Source organism: Meleagris gallopavo, chromosome 3 (genome assembly GCF_905368555.1).
Source record: "Meleagris gallopavo chromosome 3, MGAL_WU_HG_1.1, whole genome shotgun sequence".
Classification (NCBI taxonomy): Eukaryota; Metazoa; Chordata; class Aves; order Galliformes; family Phasianidae; genus Meleagris; species Meleagris gallopavo.
Window position 1 is genome coordinate 14,273,613 of NC_139406.1, and position 24,691 is coordinate 14,298,303.

Sequence of the window (24,691 nt, forward strand, 5' to 3'; positions counted from 1 at the left end):
AGTACACAAGTGATTGGACCAAAATTTCATGTAACCTCTTCCAGCACCAGTGAAATGGGGATGAATGCTGAGGACCACAAAGATTATTCCCAATGGATTCCCATTGCCGAAGGTGATGCTGAGACATTACTTATCAGGCAGTTATGTGGCTTCATAAGGCAAGTAGGAGATAATAATGGTACCTTAGTCCTCACTGACCTCCAGTGTACCACGGAAAGGCACTTCACATACCCAATATTGCTTATTTAAAGTTCATTAATGTGTGGGACTACGCCATACTGTATAGTACCTGTTTAAATCCTCTGGTTAGTCAAAACAGAACAACAAAAAATTCAACCTCTCACAACAATCAATCTTTTTCATATGTTTCTGGACAAAATCTGCTGCGAATAAAATCCATCGCATCCCTTGTCTTATCAAGCAGACAGTGGATGATGACAGTACTAAAAACTTGCATGCAATGAAAAATGCACTACTTTTATTTTTGTATCCTGGTTGCTACTCGTGATGCATGACTAAGAGGAAGTGGTTATACAGTTTGTGTGTTCTCAGCCTTGTCCATATCTTGACCCTCCACTGAGTTTTGCCCAGAGATGTCCTCAGAACCTCTAAGCGATTCCCATGGTCCTTCAAGAGAGTCATAACATCTGTGGTAGTTTGTAAAAGGGACTGGGAATTGCTATACTGGTTTATGGAGATACAACACCTCCTGAGATAGATAGCTGGATTTCAAAGTGGCTGAGCAAGTATGCTTTGGTCAAAGAGTAGAGACAGAACATGAGAGCGGACTTGAATCTCCCTGGCCACTATGGAGGAGGCAGCCAAGCCAGACTGAGAACCACTAATGAAGTGTTTGTTAATGAAAAGGCAAAGACAGGGAGACTGAAAGAGAGATGCTCTGTCAACACTGTTTTGGATGCTATAGGCTGAAAGGGCAGAGGAGTGTCCTGTCAGAATTAGGTCCTCAGAAGTGTGGAGCAACTTCTTTTAGGGAACACCTCACTTTCTTTTCAGTACAGTTACTGGAACTGCCCTGAGGGTCTGGCCCATGCCTTTGCTAAAAAGTAATTACTTTTCATATTTCTACCCTTTAAAAACTATACTCTACCCACAGCATGAAAATCTGAAAGCTTTCAACACTGAAAAGTTATTGGGTGAAATATTGCCCCATGAGATTTGCAGCACATATGGCTTCATATATACAAGGGTTTTTGTACATTGCTGTGAGTTGGTAGAAGTGATAGAGCCAGCTTACATTTTGAATGCTTTCCAAACAACAGTGAGGATAGTGGTGAATACATTTTGGAATGTGTAGTTAGAACTGTGCTTGGTTTTCGGCTTCCCACTGGTCATTTCCACTGTGCAGTGGTATTTATTTATTAAAAAAAAAACACCAACACTTAGAACCCCAAACAAACCTTCTGTTTTGCAGCTCTTTCAGAGATTACGGATCTGAAGGTGCCTGGGACTCACAGTCTCCTTTAACTTTCTTCTAGGGAAAAACAAAAAAAGAAAGACAGCTGCCATTACTGAAGCATTAATTGAAGATCAGTCACATCTCAGCTCTAGTTAAAGTAATGGTGAAACACTGCAACATCAGCATCTTTAGTGAAGCTTGTTTGGAAAGTGAACAAAAAAGTTTGGCATGAACAAAAAAGTTTGGCATGAACAAAAAAGTTTCGAGGGGAGGAGCCACAAAGGGTGAATGAATTGTAAGGTTCCTATTAGGGGCAGGCTCTTCTTAAAAGAAAATCGGTGATAGGAAGTAGCATGCTAGGTGAGTAGCCTGTGCTCTTGCAGCATTTGGAAAAGACAGCCCGTTCCCCAGGTTACAACAATCAGAGCCTCTCTGGAGCCAGACTAAAGGGATTGAATACTATTTTATGAAACAAAATCTCTTATTTTTACTGTCTGTGCTCACAATATAAAAATCTAACAAGCTCAAGGGCATTGCTGTTCAGGGAAATTACCAAGAAAATTAAATTTCAATTAAAGTTATAACAATTTATTTGATTATTATTATTTCCCATTTTACACTAAATCAGGTTACCCTTACTTTGTATAACAGGAATATCTCTCAGACAGCCCTGTTAGGACACTACTCTGTCCATACCCGCCCCAAATCCACACCTCTCATCAGCAGATCTACTACTATTTTACTATCATCACAATCTTTCATCTTATTTTATGAAGATCATTTTAATAATTAATGACAGTCTCAGTGATAGGACAAGGGGGAATGGTTTTAAACTGAGACAGGAGGTTTAGGTTAGATATTAAGAGGAAGTTTTTCACACAGAGGGTGGTGAAGCACTGGAACAGGTTGCCCAAGGAGGTTGTGGATGCCCCATCCCTGGAGGCATTCGAGGCCAGGCCGGATGTGGCGCTGGGCAGCCTGGTCTGGTGGTTGGTGACCCTGCACATAGCAGGGGGGTTGAAAGCAGATGATCATTGTGGTCCTTTTCAACCCAGGCCATTCTATGATTCTATGATTCTATGATCCTAAGCATTACAGAAGTCATTTTACTTTACCTAGATTTGCTTTATCTGCAAAGGAGGTAGTGGATATTGCACTCTGAATGCTGTAAAAAATCAGGAAGGTGATTAAAATGATCCCTCCCTTGAACCACTGAACTACAGCGTGGACTCAGATTCATCCAACGAGAAGCTCATCAACAGTCTGAATCTCCCACACTTATCAGTTAAATTACTTACAGCAGCTTAGTAAAAGCAAAGGGACACACATGGCTTACACTGGCAAGAAATACAGCAGCAAGGTGGACTCAAAAACAGATGAGGGAAATGTCAAAGCAAATAATGATATGCCAACAGAGACAGGCAACAGCAGATCTACAATGCACAAGGATATTTAAATTTAGGAACCTGGAGCCTGCAGTGGAGCTTGTGGTCTGATAACCATGGGTGTTTTAAAGCAGCAGTTGCACTTATTCTCCAGCTAAAAGAAAAACAGAATCCTATTAAGTATTTTTCCTAGAATCTCATAATTCAACAATTATCTCCTACAGATCTTGTGTTTCTGCTGTCATACAGTGCTGTCATTTTAGGATATTTTATGCCAGATGGCAGCTAGTCCAGGAAACCACTAACACAGAAGCAAAAACTCATTCAGGTAACTTCAGAGAATGTTACGGACTCAGTGAACATCAATAAAATGGCATATAAAAATATTTTACATGGACATTAAAAACTTTGATCTGTAATGAGAATTCTGCAGTGGAGCAGTACAAGTGATACAAGTAGGACACAATGGTAGTGAACACGTTTCAAAGATCCAGGGATCACATACCATTTTTCCTTAATGAGAAGCTTTGAGATGAAATCTTTGGCCTGCTCAGAAACATCTTGAAACTCCTCATCTTCAAAATCCCAGCTGCAGGCCAGGATATTGTTGAGAGTCTCGTTGTCATCGTCACCCAAAAAAGGAGACAATCCACTGAGGCTAAATAAAGAAGAATATATTAAGTCTTTCTGTTTCTTTCCCTTCCTGTACATGATCTCTGGTGTGACATCTATGATTGTTCTGTTACTTCTGGTCCACCTTAGAACTTTTTATTATCTAAGAAAGTTTCCAGACCATTCCCATTTTCTCTACTTTCATTTTTAAATAATCACTCTTTCTCCCTAACAAAATAAACATTACAGTCTTTCGTTGAGGGTCATATTTTCCAGAAATTTTATTTTCCTCTGACTGCTTTTGCAGACACATACTGAGAGTTTATCAAGAGGTCCACAGTATTCTGGAAGTCTAATACCTAACTGCTCAAGATAGTGTAGTGAAACAAAGAAGAAAAGTTAATGGTGATTGAAAAAAGGGACAGATTCCTGAATATGGAATTTGAAAAGAAGCCTATATTTTCTATTTTGTGTACAGATTTTGTCAGTCTTCCAAATAACAACAAATTTGGATGACTGACACAGAATCTGAAAACAGCTTACAAAGCAGATTGAATCCTACTTACAGCATGTAAGCAATGACTCCTACACTCCACATGTCTGTAGGAAAGGAGACAAATTCATAATTCACAACTTCAGGGGCAAGAAATTCTGGAGTCCCAAAGTTTACTCGAAGTTTTTCCCTGGGTTTATATCTAGTCAAAAGAAACATTAATAAAAGGACATTATAGCTCTAAAGTTATATCGTAAGTTGTCCAGCACTTAGTGAGATTTCAAAGCATATGTGACATTTAGGAGGAGATCAAGGGCAGAGAGAAGTACAAATTAAAAATAAATACTACCCATAAATAGGAATGAAAAATATTTGTAAGCTTATATCATACTTCAGGATAAAACTCAACAACTAAACAAAGAAAGAAATTCAGATTTCAAAGATGACCTAGTGCAGCTGTTATCGTGCTTTGGAATCTTCCCTCTGTCATAAGTTATGGTATCTGCTTAAACAAGAAAGTGGTAAAGCATGAATTGTATTGTAAAAGGCCTTGATATTCTCTCATGCACTCTTTTGAGAATAGAACAGACAGGAGGTTCCACAAATTTTGTCGACTTTAGCTGTACCAGTATACTTATTAGTTAGAATCAAACCTCTTTGAACATTCAATCTGAAAAAAGGCTTCAGAACAAAACTTTTTTTACCCAACTTCAAATATTCCTTAGTAAAAGATGTCTTTGGTTAATAGAACCAACTTGTCACAAGAGCAATAGGAGACCATTATGGGTCAAAGATGTAGCCGCAAAGAAGTAATATTTCTTTGATTCTTTCCTCATTTATTTACAATTATTAATAACATAGGCACATACCTTCTTGCCAATCCAAAATCAATAATTTTTATTTGATTTGCAGATCGGTTCACACACAGGATATTCTCAGGCTACCAAGAAAAACCAGAAAACACTTCAATGAGAAACAAGCATGACAAACAGGACTTTTAGAAAACTATCGGGTGAAAACCACTGAGAACAAGGTAAACATGCCATAAGCACCTTTTTCTTTCCACCCTGATCAGATGTCTCTGTATGGGTATAACCTATCACACAGCAGTTGAGGTTGGGTGTTCTATGTCTTGATAACTGCTTCTTTTTCTTGCTTTTCAATTTGACATAAGGCAGCAGTTCAGATAAAGAACTTGTAGGGGGAATGAGACAGAGAATATAGACTTCCATAGTGAGGTTTCAGGATGCTGGCATGGTGATTTTGCAGACCTTAATAAGCTGACACTGGAATTTTTTTTAATTTTTTTTTTTAAACAAATTTAGTTGGTTTTGAAATTTATATCTTTAAGTTTCTGTATTCATAGATGTTCTGGCAGTAACTGTCTGATTGAGCACTGATATATTATGCTAGTTACAGCAGCTTTATGTTTTCATCACATATTTTACCAGAAGGTGGGATTCACAGGTTAAATCCCTCTGGATTTTCACAGGGCCAATTGTTGTTCATTCCCCTGGAAGAAATCCATTGCTTACTAAATTACTCCCAAATCAAACAGAAGGGAGCGAGGATAGAATCTGGTCAGTTGTCTTTGAAATGTAAATATCTAAAATAAATTCACTGCCAGCAGTTTTATAGTTTTATATACTTTGTCTTGTTACTCGTTGAGTCCTCTTTGAAATAAAACAGCCCACAACACTTAAAACATTAGTTAACCTTCATAACCATTACTAATTCACTTTAAACTCAGGACTTGTAAACATCATATGTCCATAGTTTCTGTGGTCCTGGATGATTATGGTGAAGATGAATTTCTTTCAATTTCAAACATTCTTCCTCAAACTCATCTGTTACTGACAACAACCTATGAGTAAGCAAAATAGAATGGAGAATCTGTAGCTGGCTAGCACATGAAAAGAGAGGTCTCTGAGAAGAATTCATTAGACTGTATATTGTATATTGTCTCAAAGACTTATGTGAAATTCTTCTTGATAGGTTTCTAGCTATCTAGATGTTTATAAAGAAAAAGTAAGTCTGATAAAGCAACTGAATTGATAAAGCAACCGAAACAGATCCCAATAAGCATCTGTTCACTTGCTTAACATGTGCAATAATATAAATGCTAACAACTCAGTTATTACAAGCCAAAAACAGCAGCTGTAATAAAAATCTCAACAAAGGCAAAACTCTCTTTGCACTTTTTAGTTCCTTTTGCTTTATTATAAAGCTGAGGAATACATTATGGGAACTTTATAGACACTTGTAAAACTAAAGACATCATCCCCTTTTATTTCTGCACTAAATAAAGGTAAGAAATATATAATCATAGAAAGGTTCAAGTTGCAGAGGACCTTAAAGATCATCTAGTTCCAACCCCCTTCCATGGGCAGGGTTTCCAGCCACTAGACAAAGCTGCCCAGGGCCCCCTCCAACCTGGCTTTGAATGCCTCCAGGGATGGGGAATCCACCACCTCTCTGGGCAGCCCATGCCAGCGTCTTGCCACCTTCTAAGTAAAAAATTTCTTCCTCGTGTCTAACCTAAATCTCCCCTCTTTTAGTTTAAGGCCATTCCCTCTTGTCCTTTTGCTATCAGACCATGTAAACAGCTGTTCCCCCTCCTGCTTGAAACCTCAGCAAGTACTGGAAAGCTGCAATGAGGTCTCCCTGGTTCCTTCTCTTCTCCAAGCTAAACAAGCCCAACTCCCTCAACTTTTCTTCATAAGAGAGGTGCTCCAGCCCTGTAATCTTTTTGGCTCTCCTCTGGACCTGCTCAACCAGCTCTACATCCATCTTGTGTTGGGACACCAGGTTTGGACACAGTACTCCAGATGTGGCCACAAGAGGGCAGAGCAGAGGGGTACAATCACCTCCCTTGCCCTTGCTGGCCATCCCTCTTGATGCAGCCTAGGATACTGTTGGCTTTCTGGACTGCAAGAGCACACTGCTGGCTCATATCCAGCTTTTCGTTCATCAGGATTCCCAAGTCTTTCTCTGTATGGCTGCTCTCAATGAGTTCTTCTCCCAGCCTGTATACTCATATCTGGAATCACTGCAATTCAAGTGCAACACCTTGAACTTGGCCTTGTTAAACTTCATTAGGTTCTCGTTCTCATGTGCCCACATTTTGAGCATGTCTAGGTCATTCTGGATAGCATCCATGCTTTCTATCATGTCAACTCACCACTCAGCTTGGTATCATCAGCAAACTTGCTGAGGGTGCACTCAATCCCACTGTCTGTCATTGATAAAGATCTTAAAGAACACCAGCCCCAAAATGGATCACTGGGAGACACCACTCGTGACTGACCTCCATCTGAATATAGATACATTCAAAACAGCCATAAGGCTACAACTATCCAACCAATCCTTTATCCACCTAATAGTCCAGCTTTCAAATCCATATTTCTCCAATTTATTATTTAATAAAAACTTGCTTCAAGGGAAAAAGATCCAGCTCAAATGTCCAGACTATTGAAACACACCTTTACAAATTGTTTTCTGAGTGTGACAGCAATTAGCAGTCAGCCAGTGTAAGAATATGCAGTTGGTAAATTTGGTTTTAGATAGAAAGGACTTTCTGTGTATACACTTAAATAGTTCAGATTGCTAAGCAAATACCCAATGGAGAATCCATCACTCTTTTCTGGACTTTCAGGTGTACTGGCAGTTTCTGTCTAACCTAACAGATGCTGTATTATTTGCATCAATCACTTTTTTTTATTACTTTCATTTAGCAAATACTTTCTTATGTATTTGGCTTCAGCATGGTGTAAGTGGGGTTAATTTCTATCTCATGGCTGATGCATAAGACAGAGATCTTGTGCAGCTGAATTAAATAATATCTTCACCAAATTTATAGATGCAAATGGAAAAAATGAAAATAGCATGATATTGTTGCCAATATCTTTCTGGTTTTCTGTAAAATCATTCTGCAGAAAACTCAAGAGCTATGTAGCTTGATGACATATGACCACAATTCTCATTAAAATTACTTCTGTAGTGATTTAACTGATCTCAGTGTGGCTGAAGTAAATCCACATCAGTTCAAGAAAAACAGAATAAAGTTATTTGTTGTTTCTGCCATGGGAATCTGCTAAGCTGCATGGCCTAACATTAAAGAACAAAATTTCCACAGCTGTCATTGCGCAAAACAAACATGTAAGTTCTCTACCTTTAGATCCAAATGAAGAATGTACATTTGGTGCATGTACTGAATTCCCTCGCAGATCTGTTTTATGAATGAGATAGTATCCATCTCTGTCAAATTGCAGTTCTCATCAATTATTCGATCAAATAATTCACCTCCTTCCACACTGATGAGAGAAAGAAAATGAAATGGTCATCAAGTTCAAGTCCAAATCCAAACCCATGCAATTAGAATTATGTAGAATTTAAACTATTGACTATTTTAAGGACTCATAATCAGGTTCAGTAAGAGGGGTCTACAACATGAGCTTGTATTCTGATCCGAATTTCTCACATGCTCGCTACTGATACATACTAGCCATAATTTCTTCAGTGTTTGAGAACCCAGTCTCCCATTCATTGAGAGATGCTGTCTGGGGACATAATTTTGCACCAGTGGAATTAATGAAATCACATGGAAAACCAAGGAAACATGCTACACAATCTGCATTAAATCCTTGGTCTTTTCCATCAAAGCTTAAGAGAGACATAATACAAAATTTCAATTTGAAGCAACATAAAATCAATGAAAATGACTTCTTAATTTCTTATTACATTTCAAATACCTCCATCTTACCAACTGATATCTGTGCTGACTTCTAGCTTTTATGTTATACTAATTGTGTAAATCAAGTTCATGGGACTACCTATGAATATACAGAAAAGTCAAGCTCTTCTGCCATGCATTTCAGTGTTTTAGTTGCATCCTTTTTGGCTTCCAGAAAAAGAAGCAACATCTATTTGTTTTCAAGGCAGCTATTTTGAAACTAATTAGCCTGATAAACCAGCATAAAAGACAGGTTAATCCATTCAGGCATCCAGTAAAAGATCATCCACAGCATCTACAGTAGGCATCTGTTCATTGTAAGATGTCTTATCATTTGCCTCACAGAAGTGGAGATATTCTGAGATGCCTGTCTCTTAGTTAACACAAAATACCATTTGAAATTAAAGAGAAGCTACATAACAGCTCTATCCTCAAATGGCGTAGTGGCTTTACATCACTTGGAGTGTGGAGCATCACTTGAAAAAAATGCATAAATGGCTCCATCGCACTTTTTCTTATGTTTTTTTCCAATTATTGTTCCTGGGAACATATTTCATGTGCCCTTTCTACCTGCTAAAAGCTTTATTTCTAATTTTGGGGCAAAATAAGAAGGAAACAAACAGTTCTAGCAAAAGTGGTAAAGACAGAAATTGGAAGAACACACTTACTATTCCATGACTAGGACAATGTCATTTTTTGACTCAAAGGCGTCATAGAGCTGGATAAGATTCACATGATTCAACTGGTTCATGACATTGATTTCATTCTTTACTTCATTCTGTAAAGAATCATGAATATTGTTTCAGAGGTTTTTTTTTTATTATTATTTTCTAAGACAGCTACATGGACAAAGACAAATTCAGTTTGAACAGATATCTACATTATCTACATGTTTTCACTTGTGTTAAGCAAATCCAAGGTCTGCCTTTGATTGTTCCTGCAATGATAGACATCAAGGCTATAAGCACTAGACTGAACTCATAGTTTGAGTAGGGGGCTGCTTCAGCAATATGTTAGGAGAAAAAGGAAGGGGAAAGAAAGAGTAAAAGCATACATGTGCAAGCGGTAACCTGTCTAAGAAAAGTCCAGGACCATCCTCAAAACCTTCCTGTTCAGTCAGGGGGGAAAGACTGATGCCTCTGTTCAGTCCAGCTATTTTAAATGTGCAGTTTAGGGTGGCTGAGTCATTCTCCAATGGTGCCAATCTCTCTTCTGACTATAATGGGATTCTTGATGATCAGCTTACCCACAGACAGCTATGCCTTAGAGAACAACAGATAGCTGAGACAAATCCCACCCTTGACTGCTATTAATGACACAGCTGTCACAGAAAAGATGCTAGGAATGTCTTTCTTGTGAAAGCAAGCCCCAGATGGCCATGCGTTTTGCAAAACAGGTCAGACTAATTCTTCTCATTTATATTTGTGTTGATGTCAGGAGCCCAGATCATGCCTGTAATCAGCATACCTCACAGTGACATGAATTCATTGCAGTAAGGATAGAGTGGGGTGGAGGGGGAAGTATGCTATTTCACAGGGCAGACAAATACTTTCACCATCAGAAAAAACAATAATAGAATTAAAAGTAGGAAAAAAAAAAAAGAAAGAAAGCCAAAGAAACACAAAGATCTGAAAAGAAAGTAGGAAAAGTTGTGATTAAAAAAGTAGGAAAAAAAAAGAGAAAACCCAGAAAGAAGACTTTGATGAGCAGAGAAACAGAGCTGCAGCCAATGGTAAGTCAGCAGGTTTTATGACTATGATGACTTGTGAGCCACTTGGACATGGTCTGTTGAGTAAGTGAAGAACAGCGTGGCATCCATTAACGAACAAAGACTACCAACCTTCTCTTTATCTCCTCTGGCTTTTATAATTTTAGCTGCTAGCTTGAGACCTGTTGCTTTCTCCTCACATTTGTGTACCTGACCAAATCGTCCTCTAGGGAAAAAAAAGGGAAAAAATATTAATAAAAAAATATTAAATATTAATCATGCCCTTGCATGCAAACTAAGTTATACAGAATAGAAAAAATCCTCTCCCTACTAAGTTCCATTTCAATTGCTCTATTGCTACTATTTTATTGTATAAATCAGACTTGCTACCGCTCATTTAGGCACACCAAAATTACACTGTTGCAATTGATATTATTCCACTTTTATGATTCATTAATATTCACTTCATTACTTCTAACATCTTTTAATATGTGATGAGGTATCCCAGGCAAGCTAACAGCAATACATACTGTAATGATAATAACTCATAGTAACTCACTTATGAGCACAATCTGCCTCTCCCCACCTCGTCATTTTACCCCAAGGGAAGGCTGCAATTTCATGATGAATCAAAGCCTACTCAAGACCACGTTGCTATCAGAAATGACAATATCACTCTATCATAAACTATGGTGGCATGAAAGATCTAGCAATTACATGGTCTATCATATTAGCTTGCTGATCTACCTGAAAACATTCAGGTATTTTCAGGGATGGGCTATGCTGAGGGAAAGAAGGCTACAACATATTTCTGGCTTCAGTGTGAAGTACTATCACATCCTAGGGGCATCATGACATAGCCTGAGGGCAGCTGGCTGACCTAGAACAACACCAAATACAAGCCAAGACGTGGTGACAAACCTTCAGCCAAAATTCACTCATACAGTAAAACCAACCTCCTGTATTAATTCCTCTCTAAGTACTGTTAAAGCTTAGCCTTTCTAGGGAGGCATGATGCTTCCATTCACCTCCTGGGGTTCCTGGCTGTAAACTCTTGCCTTGCTAAACATGTTGATTGGGTTCACTTGACTTACCCTCCCAAGATTTCATTCCTGTTGACATTATAATAACTGCTGATGCCCACCGTTTTGGCTGAAACAATCCGGTGATCAAATGGTGCTGGTGGAGTAGAAGTATCATCTACAGAAGAAAAAACAGCGTATGAGTGGTCACATGCAGTGCTTGTCTGCCTCATATATTTCAGTCCTTCTTTCCCCGAGATAAATTAATTTAAGAACTGAATAATCTTACTGTAAGTTAAATAGATAAGTCTCTCTGTTATTTGGAAAGGTTTTTACTCCAGAGCTCTGGTTCAGAAAGCACAGTGTCACAGGGGAGCTACACTAAGACAAGTACTCCTCTACTTAGCTAGCACCTTCTGCACTATGAGTGTCAGGAGCAGCATGAGGCTAGGTGAAGACTGCTAGACTAAGCCAGTGCAGCTTCATGCCCACAAGACAATTTATTTAGAAGATTTGGAAGGATTCTTTTCCTATCCAATTTTTAATTTCCTAGAAACTGTTAATAGATGAGTATATACTGTAATTCTCTCTTGGTATAGAAAGAGATACAGAGCTCTTCTGTAAGCCCAGCTAGATGATGTCATCTCCCTTCTTATGATGTTCAGAGCAAAGAATCCCTTCTCTACTGGCCATCTGATTGATAAAATTTGTCATGATCCCCGGCATTGTGTCTGCCTTTAGAGACTGCGTTTGCTGCTTGTGCACACAATGGAGTTTCATCCTGTCATGTAACACTTGGGGTTTCCAGTATGGCTCAGGGTCCGATGTGGTAGACACACGCTGCTTTGAAGAGCTGCTGTGCTAAGGCAAGTAAATGGAAAAGAGGGACACAGTAAAGAGATGGCTTCTCAGGAGCACAGGTACAGAGTTTTGACACAAATGTAGATCTCCATTATTATTGTCAAGATCTTCACATGCGGGGCCATTCTGCCATCCTCAAGTCAAAATCTCTGCTGGATACCAGCCCTGCATGCATGATTTCTCTTTGAATATTTTGCAGGACATTGCGATTCCAAATTCATACTCGTGTTGTTTTTCACTTGATTGATATTCCCAAGAGTGACCTTTGGCTGACCAAGGTGACAAATACTTCAGCTGGTTGGGAGAGTTAGAGCCACAGTGCTTTAACATCAGCTCTCTGGTCTGGAATGCCAGGTCTTTTTTGTGAGGGGCTTATTGAGCAATTTGAAAACCATTCATTCCTCCAGTGAAAATTATTAAAACCACAAACAAAACAAAAGAAGAATATGACAGCATGTAGCTGGCAGGAACACTCATCAATGTAACAGTGGAGTGTCCTTATTCAAAGTAAATATCCAGGATACTAGCTATGTACCTAGATTTTTTTTGACAGTGTTAATAACTTACATGGACAGGAAGTTAGTTCATGGTCAAGGAATTGTGAAAAGCTGGGGCTCCTGGAAGTTTGCCACCTACTTGTGATTCTGCAGAGCTTGAATTGCATGTCCTTAAGTATGAGCCTTTGTATGTTACCAAAACAAGCCTTTACCCTAAAGGCAGAATTTGACCCTAACGACACAAACTCCAAGGGCCCCAGCATGTAAATGGTGGAAGAATATGGGGTTTTGAATGCTAAACTCTCAAATGTTACCAAACTTTGAGCAAGAAAGTGCTCATTTAAAGAAGTCAGATTATGTGTCTGAGTTTTAGCCTTCAAGATTTTTTCAATGACAAATCCTCCATTTTTCTTTTACTGCATACCAAAGGGGATTTCTCACTATTCAAGAATGTCTTGCTGTTACAGATGAAAGACACTCCAAGAGAGAGACACTAGCTTTAATGCCATCCCTAACAATCTGCCAGAGCTCAGGACAGCTTATGAGTTGAGATTTTTAGTTTACTATCTCCTGTTTTTGTTAGAGAATCTAAGAGCTTCACACAGATATTTAATTCATTGTTTCCTTTTCCCACTCCACCCTGCATTCCCAAAGCAAAGAAAACCATTGTTTCCTATGTGTGTGCATGCACATGTATACGTCTTCAAACGCATCAGGCCATCACCTCATGTTTCATCATTCATATGCAGGGATAGGCACTGAAATTCTCAAGCAGAAGAGGTGTTAGAAATCTCTGCTTCACTCTGCTTCAGAATTCAGTGCCTGAACACCATTTATCCAACTTTTCAGCAGCATCAGTCAGGCCTACACACAGCAGTCTGTACTTCTTTATTTTATAGACTACAGTTTTCACTTCAGATTGCTATAGCACTAATGTGAGGAACCTGGTTTTTCAGACTACATCCAGAACACTGTGGTTAATATATGTTCTTAGCACCTCCACAAGTCAACCAGTTTTGTCACACATTATGTAATTCCTCCCACCACTCCATGTCTGAAAGTTCTAGCTCTCTGTTGTCAAAAGAAGAGGGAAAGAGGATAGTATCAGTGGAATAGTTGTGGCAAAAGAAATCAGTTGTGACTAATTTCTGTAAGAACAGAAGCCTCTATGAAAAGATAAGCCAACTCCTCAGGTAATAAGTGTTGGTAGAATTTGATGGAAGCAAACAGAACTATTGTATTTCCCATCACTTTATGATGTGGTCTATGAACAACTGCTTCCCATTAGGGCTACCATCCACTTCTTTTTCCTCTTACTAATTATGTTCCTTATGTCATTCTTCTCTATGGATGTCTTTGTCTGGCCATCACTCTCAATACCAGTGAAATAAAATGGTTTGGTTTTGCCTTTAGAAATACTTCCTGTACAAGCCCTGGGTTTTATTTTAGTTTTACACGTTCCATCAGAACTTTCTGCATGTAGCCTGCTCTGCTGTCATCTTTGATTCGGCCTTCAACATTCACTAAAAGCTTACTGCTACCACTATACTGAAATTGGCAGATCTGCTCAATGACTGAACTGTACCTTTTCCACAGCCTTTACACCTGCAAAGACAAAACATGGCATTAGAGCAAGGCATACTTAAAGTAGAGAAAATTTAGAAATATATGTGAAAAACACCTACACACATACTGCATTCAAACATTAGGCTATTTTGCTTAATGGTGTAGAATAATATGGTTAAATAAACTGTTTTAATACTCAGAGGAATAAAAGGACCTCTAAGTAATCATGACAGCAAAATGATTCTTCATTACTGAAATGCCTACTTGAGTTCTACTGATTTTAACATTTGACTATCAATCTCACCTTTAAAGCAATGGGAGAGGACTGGGATTTCACTCTGTTCTTATAGGTTCCTGAGAGCTTAAACTGGTTTATCTCTGAAAGGCTAAATATAAATGCAGCACAGAAAGAACTACAGTAAACAATTTTATCAGTATAATTTTCTGGGCAAAGTTTTACAATTTTATATTATCAAGTTACTAAATTTTGTAGTAACTTAATTTGCATATGGTACATGGCCTAACCTAACCTTAATTTGTTCATATGTTGTATGATGCTGCAATGAATAAACATTACAGAGTGGGAGAATGCTCATCAGTGATTAAGAATAGCATGTCACAATTCTCATATTCTTTCTCCTAAGCAAACAACCAAAGTACACTGCCAGTACTATGTATGGTAGATTGACTGTCTGTTTTCAGGCTTAGAGCTTAGGTCAGCCAGATAAACCCATTTTATATTTTTGTATCAGACTGGATTTTCACTAGTATTTATGCTAATTAGTTGCTTTGACTTAAAACCTGAACTACATGTTTTTCTAAAGCAAGGGTCTCTTAAGAATGTACAGTCTGAGTTTCAGGCCTTACATTCCCTCCGATGCCTCTTGATCATGGCTTTGTCCTGCCTCATCTTCATTTTGGGAAGATGCTGATGGCTCCTCATCCTCTTTTTCATTATAACTATCAACTCCCTCCCCTTCATTCATCCTCTCTTCTTGTTCTTCAGCTCCAGGCACCTGATGTTCCTCCTTCGTCTCCTCATCTGCTGACTCCCTCTCTATCTCCTGCCCAGTTATCCTTTGACAAGCATCATCAACAACATCATCTTCTTCCTGTACTGAGCTTCTCCTGTAGCAGCTTTCAAAAGCTATTTCTTCTTTCTCCTCTATTTCTTCAGAATGAGATTCAGGAGAATCCATTTGTAGCAGAACAGTACTTTCCCTCTCAGCATTTTCCTTGTTGAGCTTATCAACTTGTTCTTCATGACAACAGGACTGGCTGTTCTGGATGACCCCCTCTGAAAGTAAATAGATCAGCAAGAAATATGTCAGTAGTTCTCTTAGAGTCAGTAACCGTATTGAAATAGAAGTTGCATGCTCAAAATCACCTCCATTGTATTTTGAACAAAGCACTTGCTTTCCTCTCCCACTTTCAAGTTCAGTATAACTATCTCCTAAGTGAATGAAAAGTCATAAGCTTCAGCAGAGTTCTTTTTCTTCAGGTCTGGGACATCACGGGCCTTTCAGATTCTTCCCTTTCAGAAACAGCAGTGGAAAAAGCTTGTCTCATTCAAATTTATTGTCAGGTTAATGAGACCCTCGTGCAAAGCATTTCTTTGAGCAGTTTACCACCAACAAAGCTGGTGAGGAGTATTAAGCAGAAGTCTTACAAGGAGAGATTGAAGAAACTGCAATTGTTTAGTCTGGAGGAGGCCCAGGGGAGACCTTATCACTCATTACAACTACTTGAAGGGAGGTTGTAGTGAGGTGGGATGGGTGGTCTCTTCTCTCAGGTGCGATAGGACCAGTGGTAATGGCATCAAGTTGTATCAGGGGAGGTTCAGGGTAGATATTAGGAAAAATTTATTCTCTGAAGGAGTGGTAATGCATTGGAACAGGCTGCCCAGGGAGGTAATGGAGTTGCTGTCCCTGAAGGTGTTCAAGAAATATGTAGATGTGGCACTGATATGGTTAGTGGACATAGTGGTGATGGGTCAGTGGTTGGACATGATCTTTGAGGTCTTTTCCAACCTTAATGATTCTATGATTCCATAATTCTTTATACATAGACACATGACAAGTTGCTTGGATATGGTGGCAACATGTTTCTTGTACTATTCCCATGTATGCTGGTGAGCACATACAGAACCCAAGCAAGAGCTGCTCAGGAGAACACAGGTGACTTCTGTGAGGGTTATTACTGAAGCAGTAAGGGCTTTGCAGCTTTACTCTTAGGACCTTGAAATTGATCAGAAGAAAAAACATTCTAACCTGCTGAATCTGGTGGTTCCTCCTCTTGTATAGAATTTGTTCCCGTCTCACTCAAATGCAACTTTTCTTTGATGACCTGTGGAAAAGGCAATAGACATATCAGTCAGCAAACAGTGTTCACGTTGCATTGTTCCTCATGAAACTGCAGCCTGATTTATCTGGTGAGTCCAAGTAGTCTGTTATCTGCTCAGAAAATATCGAGATTGAGCCGCAGAGACTTAAGAATATTCCAGAGATGAGCTGTTACCCTGTACTAGCTGTTGCTGTTAAAACTAGGTTCGTTAAAGGAAACTAGAAATATTTAATATTCTACCAAATATTTTAGTAGCGGTCTTACTGAAAACAATTCAAAAAGATTTTTGCTGTTAATCCACATCTGGTAACAGCATTTTTAATCATCCAACAATTTATTACACGCTGACTGAGACAGTTACCAGGAATCAAGAGAGTATAAACCGTCCTGACAGCTTTCTAGTATGCTCTCATCTGTATTATACAATGTTACAGTGACATCTAGAGGTGCTTTATGCCTTGCCAGCTTCTCAAAGGCAGTTATTACTGCTACATTTATGGCAATTTACAAATATTCTTATGCCCTTTGCTCAGTGTGTTTTTTCATCAGTCACTCCTAGACTTGTAGTAGGAGGGTGACCAGTGTTTCTTTTCCACCTGCCTTCTTCTTCTTACAGAACTATAAAAACCAATGCTGTCATTTAGTAGTGTATCCAAAGGGTGTGAAAAAATGCAGAAACTCCCAAAGATTTTCCAGAGAGACTACTTGCTCTCTTTGAGCATTGTAATGCCTTTCAACAAAATATACAGGGTCAGGCACTAAATTTTGAGTGTTTTAACCATGTAAGTTGGTGGTGTTGCTTTAATTTCATCAAGCTACATAGAAAACATGCATGAAAGAAAATCAATGAGAAACAAAAACAGTTAAGAAAAATGGGGTAAAATTGCATGAAAGGATTTCGGCAGGATTTCTTCAGAAAATGTTGATCTGCAAGGGACAAAGATACTGTGATGTGAACATGAGAATTGAGGCTGAAAATTATTTGGGATCAGTTGTTCCCTGGAAGTTGCAAGCTGCGAAAAGGCCTAAATAGAACTAGCCAAGTACCCTTGAAAAATAAATTGGAGCCTTGTTCATATGAAACTTAAATATAAATGTCTCAGTTCCAGGTGGATCACAAAGAATCAACCAATGCTTATTCTGTTTTTCATGGTGGAAAGTGCTGAAAGAAGCATGGAAAACCCTTGGACTTACTCATTCTGCAGTGTGACTGCAATTAGTAATGCACTCGGATTCCTGTAAGTATGTCAAACTCACCACACCACTGAGGACATCAGCTCTGATCAAATATAGTCAGCTGAGCAAATAACCAGAGAAACTGCCTCTGAGCTCTTTGATGCATGGGGCCAGATTTTACTTCTGCATTCAGAATTAATTGCAGGCACACAGTGCTTCCTACTAAATACTGCTCTAGTTTGCAGGTGTGAAATACAGAAGTCAGCTTTTGAAAATCCACACCTAGTGGAACATTGGATGATGCTGAAAATCTGAAGCTGCCAGAGTGTTACATAAAATACTACACTGTTTATTCAAGCATCACTTCTGATCTCTTACATTTTAACAGCAGATGAGGAGCTCATACTAATTCAAATGAGAAGGAAAAGAAAGAATACAAATAAAACATTTACTGGCAATCTTCAGAATAAATAAATGTAACTATTTGCAGTAAGTATAAAGCCAGCAGTGCAGCAGAATAAGAAAACAAATGCAAGGACTAGATATTTGACTAGTACAATCTGTAGATATATCAGTGATATATGCATGTGCATTCCAGTTCTCTCCACGTGAAGGGCTTTGCTTTTAGTAGCAACATGTGACTTCAATTTGTCAAAACTTAATCCAATAGTAAAAGCACGAGCTTGCTCTCATTATTTCTTCCCCTCAAAGGGTGAGATTGTTCCAGGTCTACTGGAGCTGGCTGAAGTCAATGGGCTCCTTCCTTCTGGCCAGACGCCTGCTGCAGGAGACATGGCAACCTGCCCTGAGTTCATCCAGGGCACGTGTCCTCAAGATGTCCACCTGAGTAGAGACTCTCATTGCCAAGATGTCTACGTGCAGGCAGCCAGGCCAGTCCCCTCAAGAATCTGCAGCCTGTGAGCACCCAAGGCCATCATGCTTTTCTGAAAACTTCATCTGAAAAGCATGGAAGTTTCTTAATGGCATCCCTCCTGCCTGCCTACTGTTCATGTTTCTTCCTTCAGTCTGATAACTGTGCTCTCTCAAGAGATCTTTTAATTCAATTCTGGTGAGGTTTCATTTATTCATATATTATTTATCCCGAAATTTGGTGACGTGATTCTTTTCCGTCTATAATTTCTAAAAGTATATGAATCAATATTCCTTAGTGCAAATTAGACTTCCACCCTATTGCTTTGCCTCTATTTAATGATCTGAATATATACAACTAGGATTATGGCACTACAGACATTTTCCCTACCCATTCCAGCCCAAAGTTTTCAATGAAGTTTTCATTTTAATACCAGAAAATGTTAAGTACTAAAGGTTACGCTGTGATCCCACAGAATATACCAAAGTAAAAAGGTGCCTTCACCTACAAAAGTTGGCATTGTGTATTCAAAAATACATTTTGTAAACTAAACAGACTCTTTCATAAAGAACTTTGCTAGAGTAACAGAGAGAGAATAAAAACCCACATAGTGATAACAGAATAATGCAAGATATTCTGGAAGCTAAAACTTTTGAAAATTCTTTAAATTGACTTTAAAAAGTGCATCATGAACCTTGCAGAAATTAAGCAATAAGAAATCATATGTATAAATATAATATATTTTAACACAGATTTAAAATGCAGTGAGAGATTAATGTTTTTTATAGACATCTGACCCTTTTTTAATGAGCTGCACTTAGTTAAATTCCTTCTTTATACCGAAGCAGTCTTAACCTTGGAATGTTTTCCTAGCTAACTTTCAATTTTTTTACACAGCTAATAAAACTCTTTGATTTTTTTTCCTATGGAAAAAAAATATATATATTGTAACAAATGGCTTCATGAAGCAGCCCCAAGTTTTTAGCTAGAGGTGCGTTATCACTCCATCACATTTCATTTGATGTCAAAATGTTATTCTCAATTTCATTCGTCTGGGATCAAGACATGCAATATTGCACACATCTAGAACACCTTTCTGACTTAGTTTCTATTTCTCAGGTTCTTAAAATACGTTGTAGCTCATTGTTACTACAAGATATCCTGGCTTAGTATCAGATCTGATCACCATCCATTCACCAATATGATTGTAGTTACTCAAGCTTTGTGAAGATTTCATTTCATTCACATCCAGAATTAGCCATGTTTTTTTCCACCTGACCACTATGAGATGAATGCTCTCAGTACTTCACATGTGGGAGAATGCACTGTGTGCAATGGCGGTCCTGGGGTACCAGAATGCGTTGTGATGACTCCTGCTCTATCCCCAGAACCCACTGCTCAGCCTCTCCTTCACTTTTATTTTCCTCTTCAATACTCATTCCTTCTTTGTCTTTCTTCCAAGAACCCAGCAATGCTGAACAATTCTGATACAAACTTACAAATGGTGGAAAATGCACACATGGGAACTGAACTCTAATTTCATGGCAGGTAGTACATCTGCCACGTGACTTTATTTTTTGCTATGCTACACAATCCACTGGCACCTTCTGGCAGAAAGAATATCTTCCACAATACTTACAGTGTTCTTTGAAGTAGATAAGAAATCACTCTTCTGTATAATTCAAACACAAGTCAGAAGGATCTTTCAATCACACGTCAAAACACATTAGCCACGAGAATCATAATTCCCTCTCTAGGAAATATTAGAGAATTTGTGTCTGACTGACATGCTGTCTTAAAAAGCCATTGGTAGTAATCTCTGCATGAAGACGCATTCTAAATGCAGAAAACTCCCTTAGGATAACATCAACCTATGTGAGACTGACTCACATCTCTACTTCTCCACACTTCTTGATGTCTTCTCATGTGTGATGATGACAGGGTCCCATGTGCTTCACATGTTGCTCATGTGCATCATATGTACCTGCACCACATCCCAAAAGCTTTCTAGGTGCCATTCTCCACATTTTTCACATTATTGTTAAATTTCTCATCCTCTGTAGTGAGCTCCACTGACTCCACTGTGAGAAAGGAGGGTAAGAGTCCAGCTCAAAACTCAAAAATCTCATGAATTCCCCCACCTGTCAATTACTGGAGCAATTTTGTGCTACAGCATCATTTAAGAAGACTCATTCACATTTCACACCTTTACTAACCTATCTGTGCTAAGCATATAATGATATCCACAGCAAATACGTTCAGACTTCTTGAACAATCCTTCATAAGCCAATTTTGGGAATCACACTGCTGGGAGACTTCCAAAGAGTTACAAACTTCAAAAACTATTCCCTGCGGCTTTGATGACTCACTTTTAATTGGACTCTAGAAACACAAGTTTCCTGAAAACAAACTTCATTTAATATGAAGGAGCTCAGGATGTGTGTGGGGGGGGAAGATCTCTTCATTTTCCCTTTACAGGCATATTTTCCTGTGGCACCTCACCACAAAGGCAGCACATACCAAAAGGAATGTGTTTGGACTCATCCCAGGTTCTGCTGGGGCTGCTGCCCAGCCAAGCATTGCTTCTCCTTGTCACTGCTGCACATGTATGCAAAGCCCAGGATGCTGCCAATGCAACACCAAATCAATTACATTCCTGAGTAGCTTCCCTTGTCATCAAAGGCCAGCATGATGAAGGCTCTACATTTAATTGCAATGGTACTCTCTCCTACAGGAGGAGACATTCAAGCATAGTATTCTAACTACCAGCAGATATATCTGACCCCTGCTAGGGGACACCTGAAAATTGATTGAATAGGTAGAACTCCTAATGTCAAAAGGTGGACTGCAGATAACTGGAGTGAGCAAAGACTTCTTGCCTGGGCAAATCCCTCCTACAACTGTCTCCCCTTTTCGAAGGAGCCTTCTTTTACAGGATTGCTCCCTGATGACCTTTGTCTTGCTCTCCTGCACTCACCAGTTACATCTATATCTCATGAGGTCTCTTTAGATTTGCAAAGGAATTGAAGTGGATTCTTGAAATGGTGGCTGTAACACACAGGCATTAATGTCATACCAAAAAGCCATCTGAGGCTATGTGCAGGTATTTAGAAATCAGCAGTGCCTGCTTTGATTCCTCACATTCCTCAGGTAAAGAGGGAGCAAAACCACAACTGCAGTGCCCAGGACTGGATCCTACCCAAAGAATATTGACAGCAGAGAGCAAGTTCAGGTGCTAAAAGAAAGCAAAAGTATACAGTGTTTCTGAATTGGAAGTGGATGAAAAACCTCCTATGGGTGTCAGTAAGGGATAAAGCAGGGCAAAACAAGATGAAGATGTCTTGTCTGGAGAAAACTTAATGACTTCATAGACAGAAAAAGTGAGGGAGATAATTATAATTCTAATAATGGCTCACTCAAAAACTGGATTATCTCTACTGAGGACAGATTTGGGGAAAGGCATTGGTTCCAAGGAGCAGAGAAGCACTCCCAGATACAAAGGCCACTAAAGCCACTGACATTGTGTTGCCCAAGCAGCATACACATCTACTGAGATCCTGCACAAAGATTCTACCCTCTAAACTACTGAGGATTGCAGAAACTCTTGCAGACAGAATTAAAAAAGAAAATGTAACAACTCCTGCCTGTTTGGCTAGAATATGAAATATTTACAGAGCACGGCCAATGTGGAAAGAAGGAAAATAAGGCATGAGGGACCAGTTAGTATTTGTAGGCAAAATGAAGGAATCAGAATAATGGTTACAGGCTGAGGCTGAATGGATCTTAAAACACAGATGGCAAACAGAAGTTTAATTGCTGACTTCAAGTAAAGCAATGAGTGACTTGCAATTGCACTGTGATACCTGTGCAGGAGGGACAGAGAGTTCAAACAGAAAGCACAACTCTCAGTGCTGGGGCGTTTTAATGTGGGAAACAGCCTCAAAGTGCTAGTAGTTGTTAGTCCTGTGGCAAAGCCTGCTGAAATGGCAAGTGACCAAAATTACAGCAAGTTGCAAGCAAATGCAGAAAGTTCAACATCACTTTATGATGGCAACAAAAGGGACTTTATGACCCTCCAGGTGAGTATTTCCAGGTTAATAGTATAGAATCTCTAAACTGTTTAATTTGGAGGAAATAAGTGAAATATTATTTTACCCTCCTTTCTGATAGGTGGAAGGAATAAGACTGAAAGTGGAGTCACAGTGTCATTTTGCAACAGGATTATCACGGACTACTTAGAAAAGTGAAACTGAGGAAAACCTCAAGATTTTAAAGACACTGCTTTAGAACTGCTGATTTTCCTGAGTGGTAGTAGTAAGAAAAAAAACTTAGAAAAACAAGTAATGCATGCTTCTCCTCTCAGCCACTGGTGATGGGGTCATGCCGTATGTGGTGGAAAATGGCTGGGAGACATTTGGCAGTGCTGACAAAGCGTGAAGTGTCTGCAGTCTACACAATATTATAACTTCAGCCCAAAACAGAAATAAACTAAGCTCCTGTACAAGGCAGCAGTGGTATTTCAGGATGGCAGTAAAAAGCAGAAAAACAGAAATTTTGCTTCAGAAGAGAGTGATCCCTGTATTTTGCAGAGCACAAGAAGTCCCAGTGGGGCTTGTGATCTGGAAACTGTTCCAGATGCTGCTGAAGCCAGAAAAGAAATTGCTTATCATCAGCTGTTTATCAGCACTTCTTTACATCTTTCCCATTGCCCTTCTTCCCATCCAACAGAGGCAGTCCTCTTTGTTCCACCTCTTCAACTCTCTCTATCCAATTCTATAAGACTAGCCCGTTAGGAAAGATTCAAAACCAATTCTACAATTAATAAAGCAAAGAGCACCTCTTTAAAGAGGGAAGGATAGGAGGACAGGTGACTAAGCAATATGTGAACACAACACACTGCTTTATATGGATGCATCATGGCCACCTCTTGCACAACCTCCTAGTAATTAGGACTGACTGGATTATTTTGCAGATCCAGGCTGAGGACAGCCAGCTATCTGTCAGGCAGCTCAGCCACCTCAGCTCAGCAGCACATGGCATGGCCACTGGTAAAGATGGGACATCTTGGCACATCATCCCAAACATCTGATCACATCTGGCAGTGCACAAAAACAGGTACTGACTTTCCAAACGGGCAAATGGATCACCTTCTCATGGCCAGAAGAAACAGAACAGAGCTGAGCATGTATAAACTGATTGCAGGATTGCTCAGTGACGCCATATGGAGGCCAACCGGGACAACAAAGATGTTGGTTTTACTGACTGGTCGCTGGCAATGCTGCTGCATTGTTGGAAATTGTTTTCAGGTGGGGACCAGAGACAGTAATAAAGATTTTGCTAACAGAAGCAAGGGTCTCACATAACTGGGTAGGTCTATTCATTGCTATGCCACCAGGTATCGCTGGTACATCTCAGGTGCAAAATTCTGCAAGGGTGAGAAGATATCTAACCCCTATTTTTCAGTTTCTTAGCCTTTCTTTTTCCTTCTGTCACAATAATTTAAAACCTCATTTGTAAATCTGTTTTGAATATGTGGCAGGCAGAGGCACAAGCAACCAGCTTCGCAGAGTCTTATGGATCATGCTTTTCACTATCTTGCTCAGAGATGCTTTTCACTATTAGGCAGAAGAGTCTGTTTGTCCTGAATGCAGATAAATGCTGGCTGCTACTAAACCAACAGGCACGCTAACAGTCTCTGCTGAGGGATATTGTACCCTCCCATTGTTCTTAATGTAGTGCTGAATTCATGTATGTTTTTACTTAGAACCAAGTTGACTAAGTGTTTACTGAAGCCATCTGCTGTTCAAAAGAAAGGCAGATAATTTTATGATGGTCCTATGCTAATAAATCAAACACACAGACAGGAAGGTAATGACAGGCTAACATATGTATGCTATCTAATAAAACAAACAAAATATTAGCAAAGTAATACTATCACCAGCATGACTCCAGACATGCTCCTGCTGCCTTTAATAAGCCCTGGTGCTAGACAGGGCTTGAAGGACTAA

The 24,691-nt window shown here is 39.2% G+C and overlaps 1 protein-coding gene across 2 annotated transcripts in view; it reads right to left on the bottom strand.

Moving 5' to 3' along the window:
- MYLK4 (myosin light chain kinase family member 4) overlaps positions 1-24,691 on the bottom strand; it is an 80,804-nt gene that overhangs the window by 5,489 nt on the left and 50,624 nt on the right. For both annotated transcript variants that reach the window (XM_010708415.3, XM_019613778.3), the window contains 12 exons: positions 16,564-16,639; positions 15,161-15,590; positions 14,313-14,332; positions 11,442-11,547; positions 10,480-10,573; positions 9,308-9,417; positions 8,079-8,220; positions 4,777-4,847; positions 3,981-4,109; positions 3,308-3,460; positions 2,884-2,956; positions 1,419-1,492 (listed from right to left, as the gene is read on the bottom strand). In XM_010708415.3, the coding sequence (XP_010706717.1) occupies positions 1,445-1,492; positions 2,884-2,956; positions 3,308-3,460; positions 3,981-4,109; positions 4,777-4,847; positions 8,079-8,220; positions 9,308-9,417; positions 10,480-10,573; positions 11,442-11,547; positions 14,313-14,332; positions 15,161-15,590; positions 16,564-16,639 (1,452 nt within the window). In that variant the 3' untranslated portion in view covers positions 1,419-1,444. The remainder of the gene's footprint in view (positions 1-1,418; positions 1,493-2,883; positions 2,957-3,307; positions 3,461-3,980; positions 4,110-4,776; positions 4,848-8,078; positions 8,221-9,307; positions 9,418-10,479; positions 10,574-11,441; positions 11,548-14,312; positions 14,333-15,160; positions 15,591-16,563; positions 16,640-24,691) is intronic.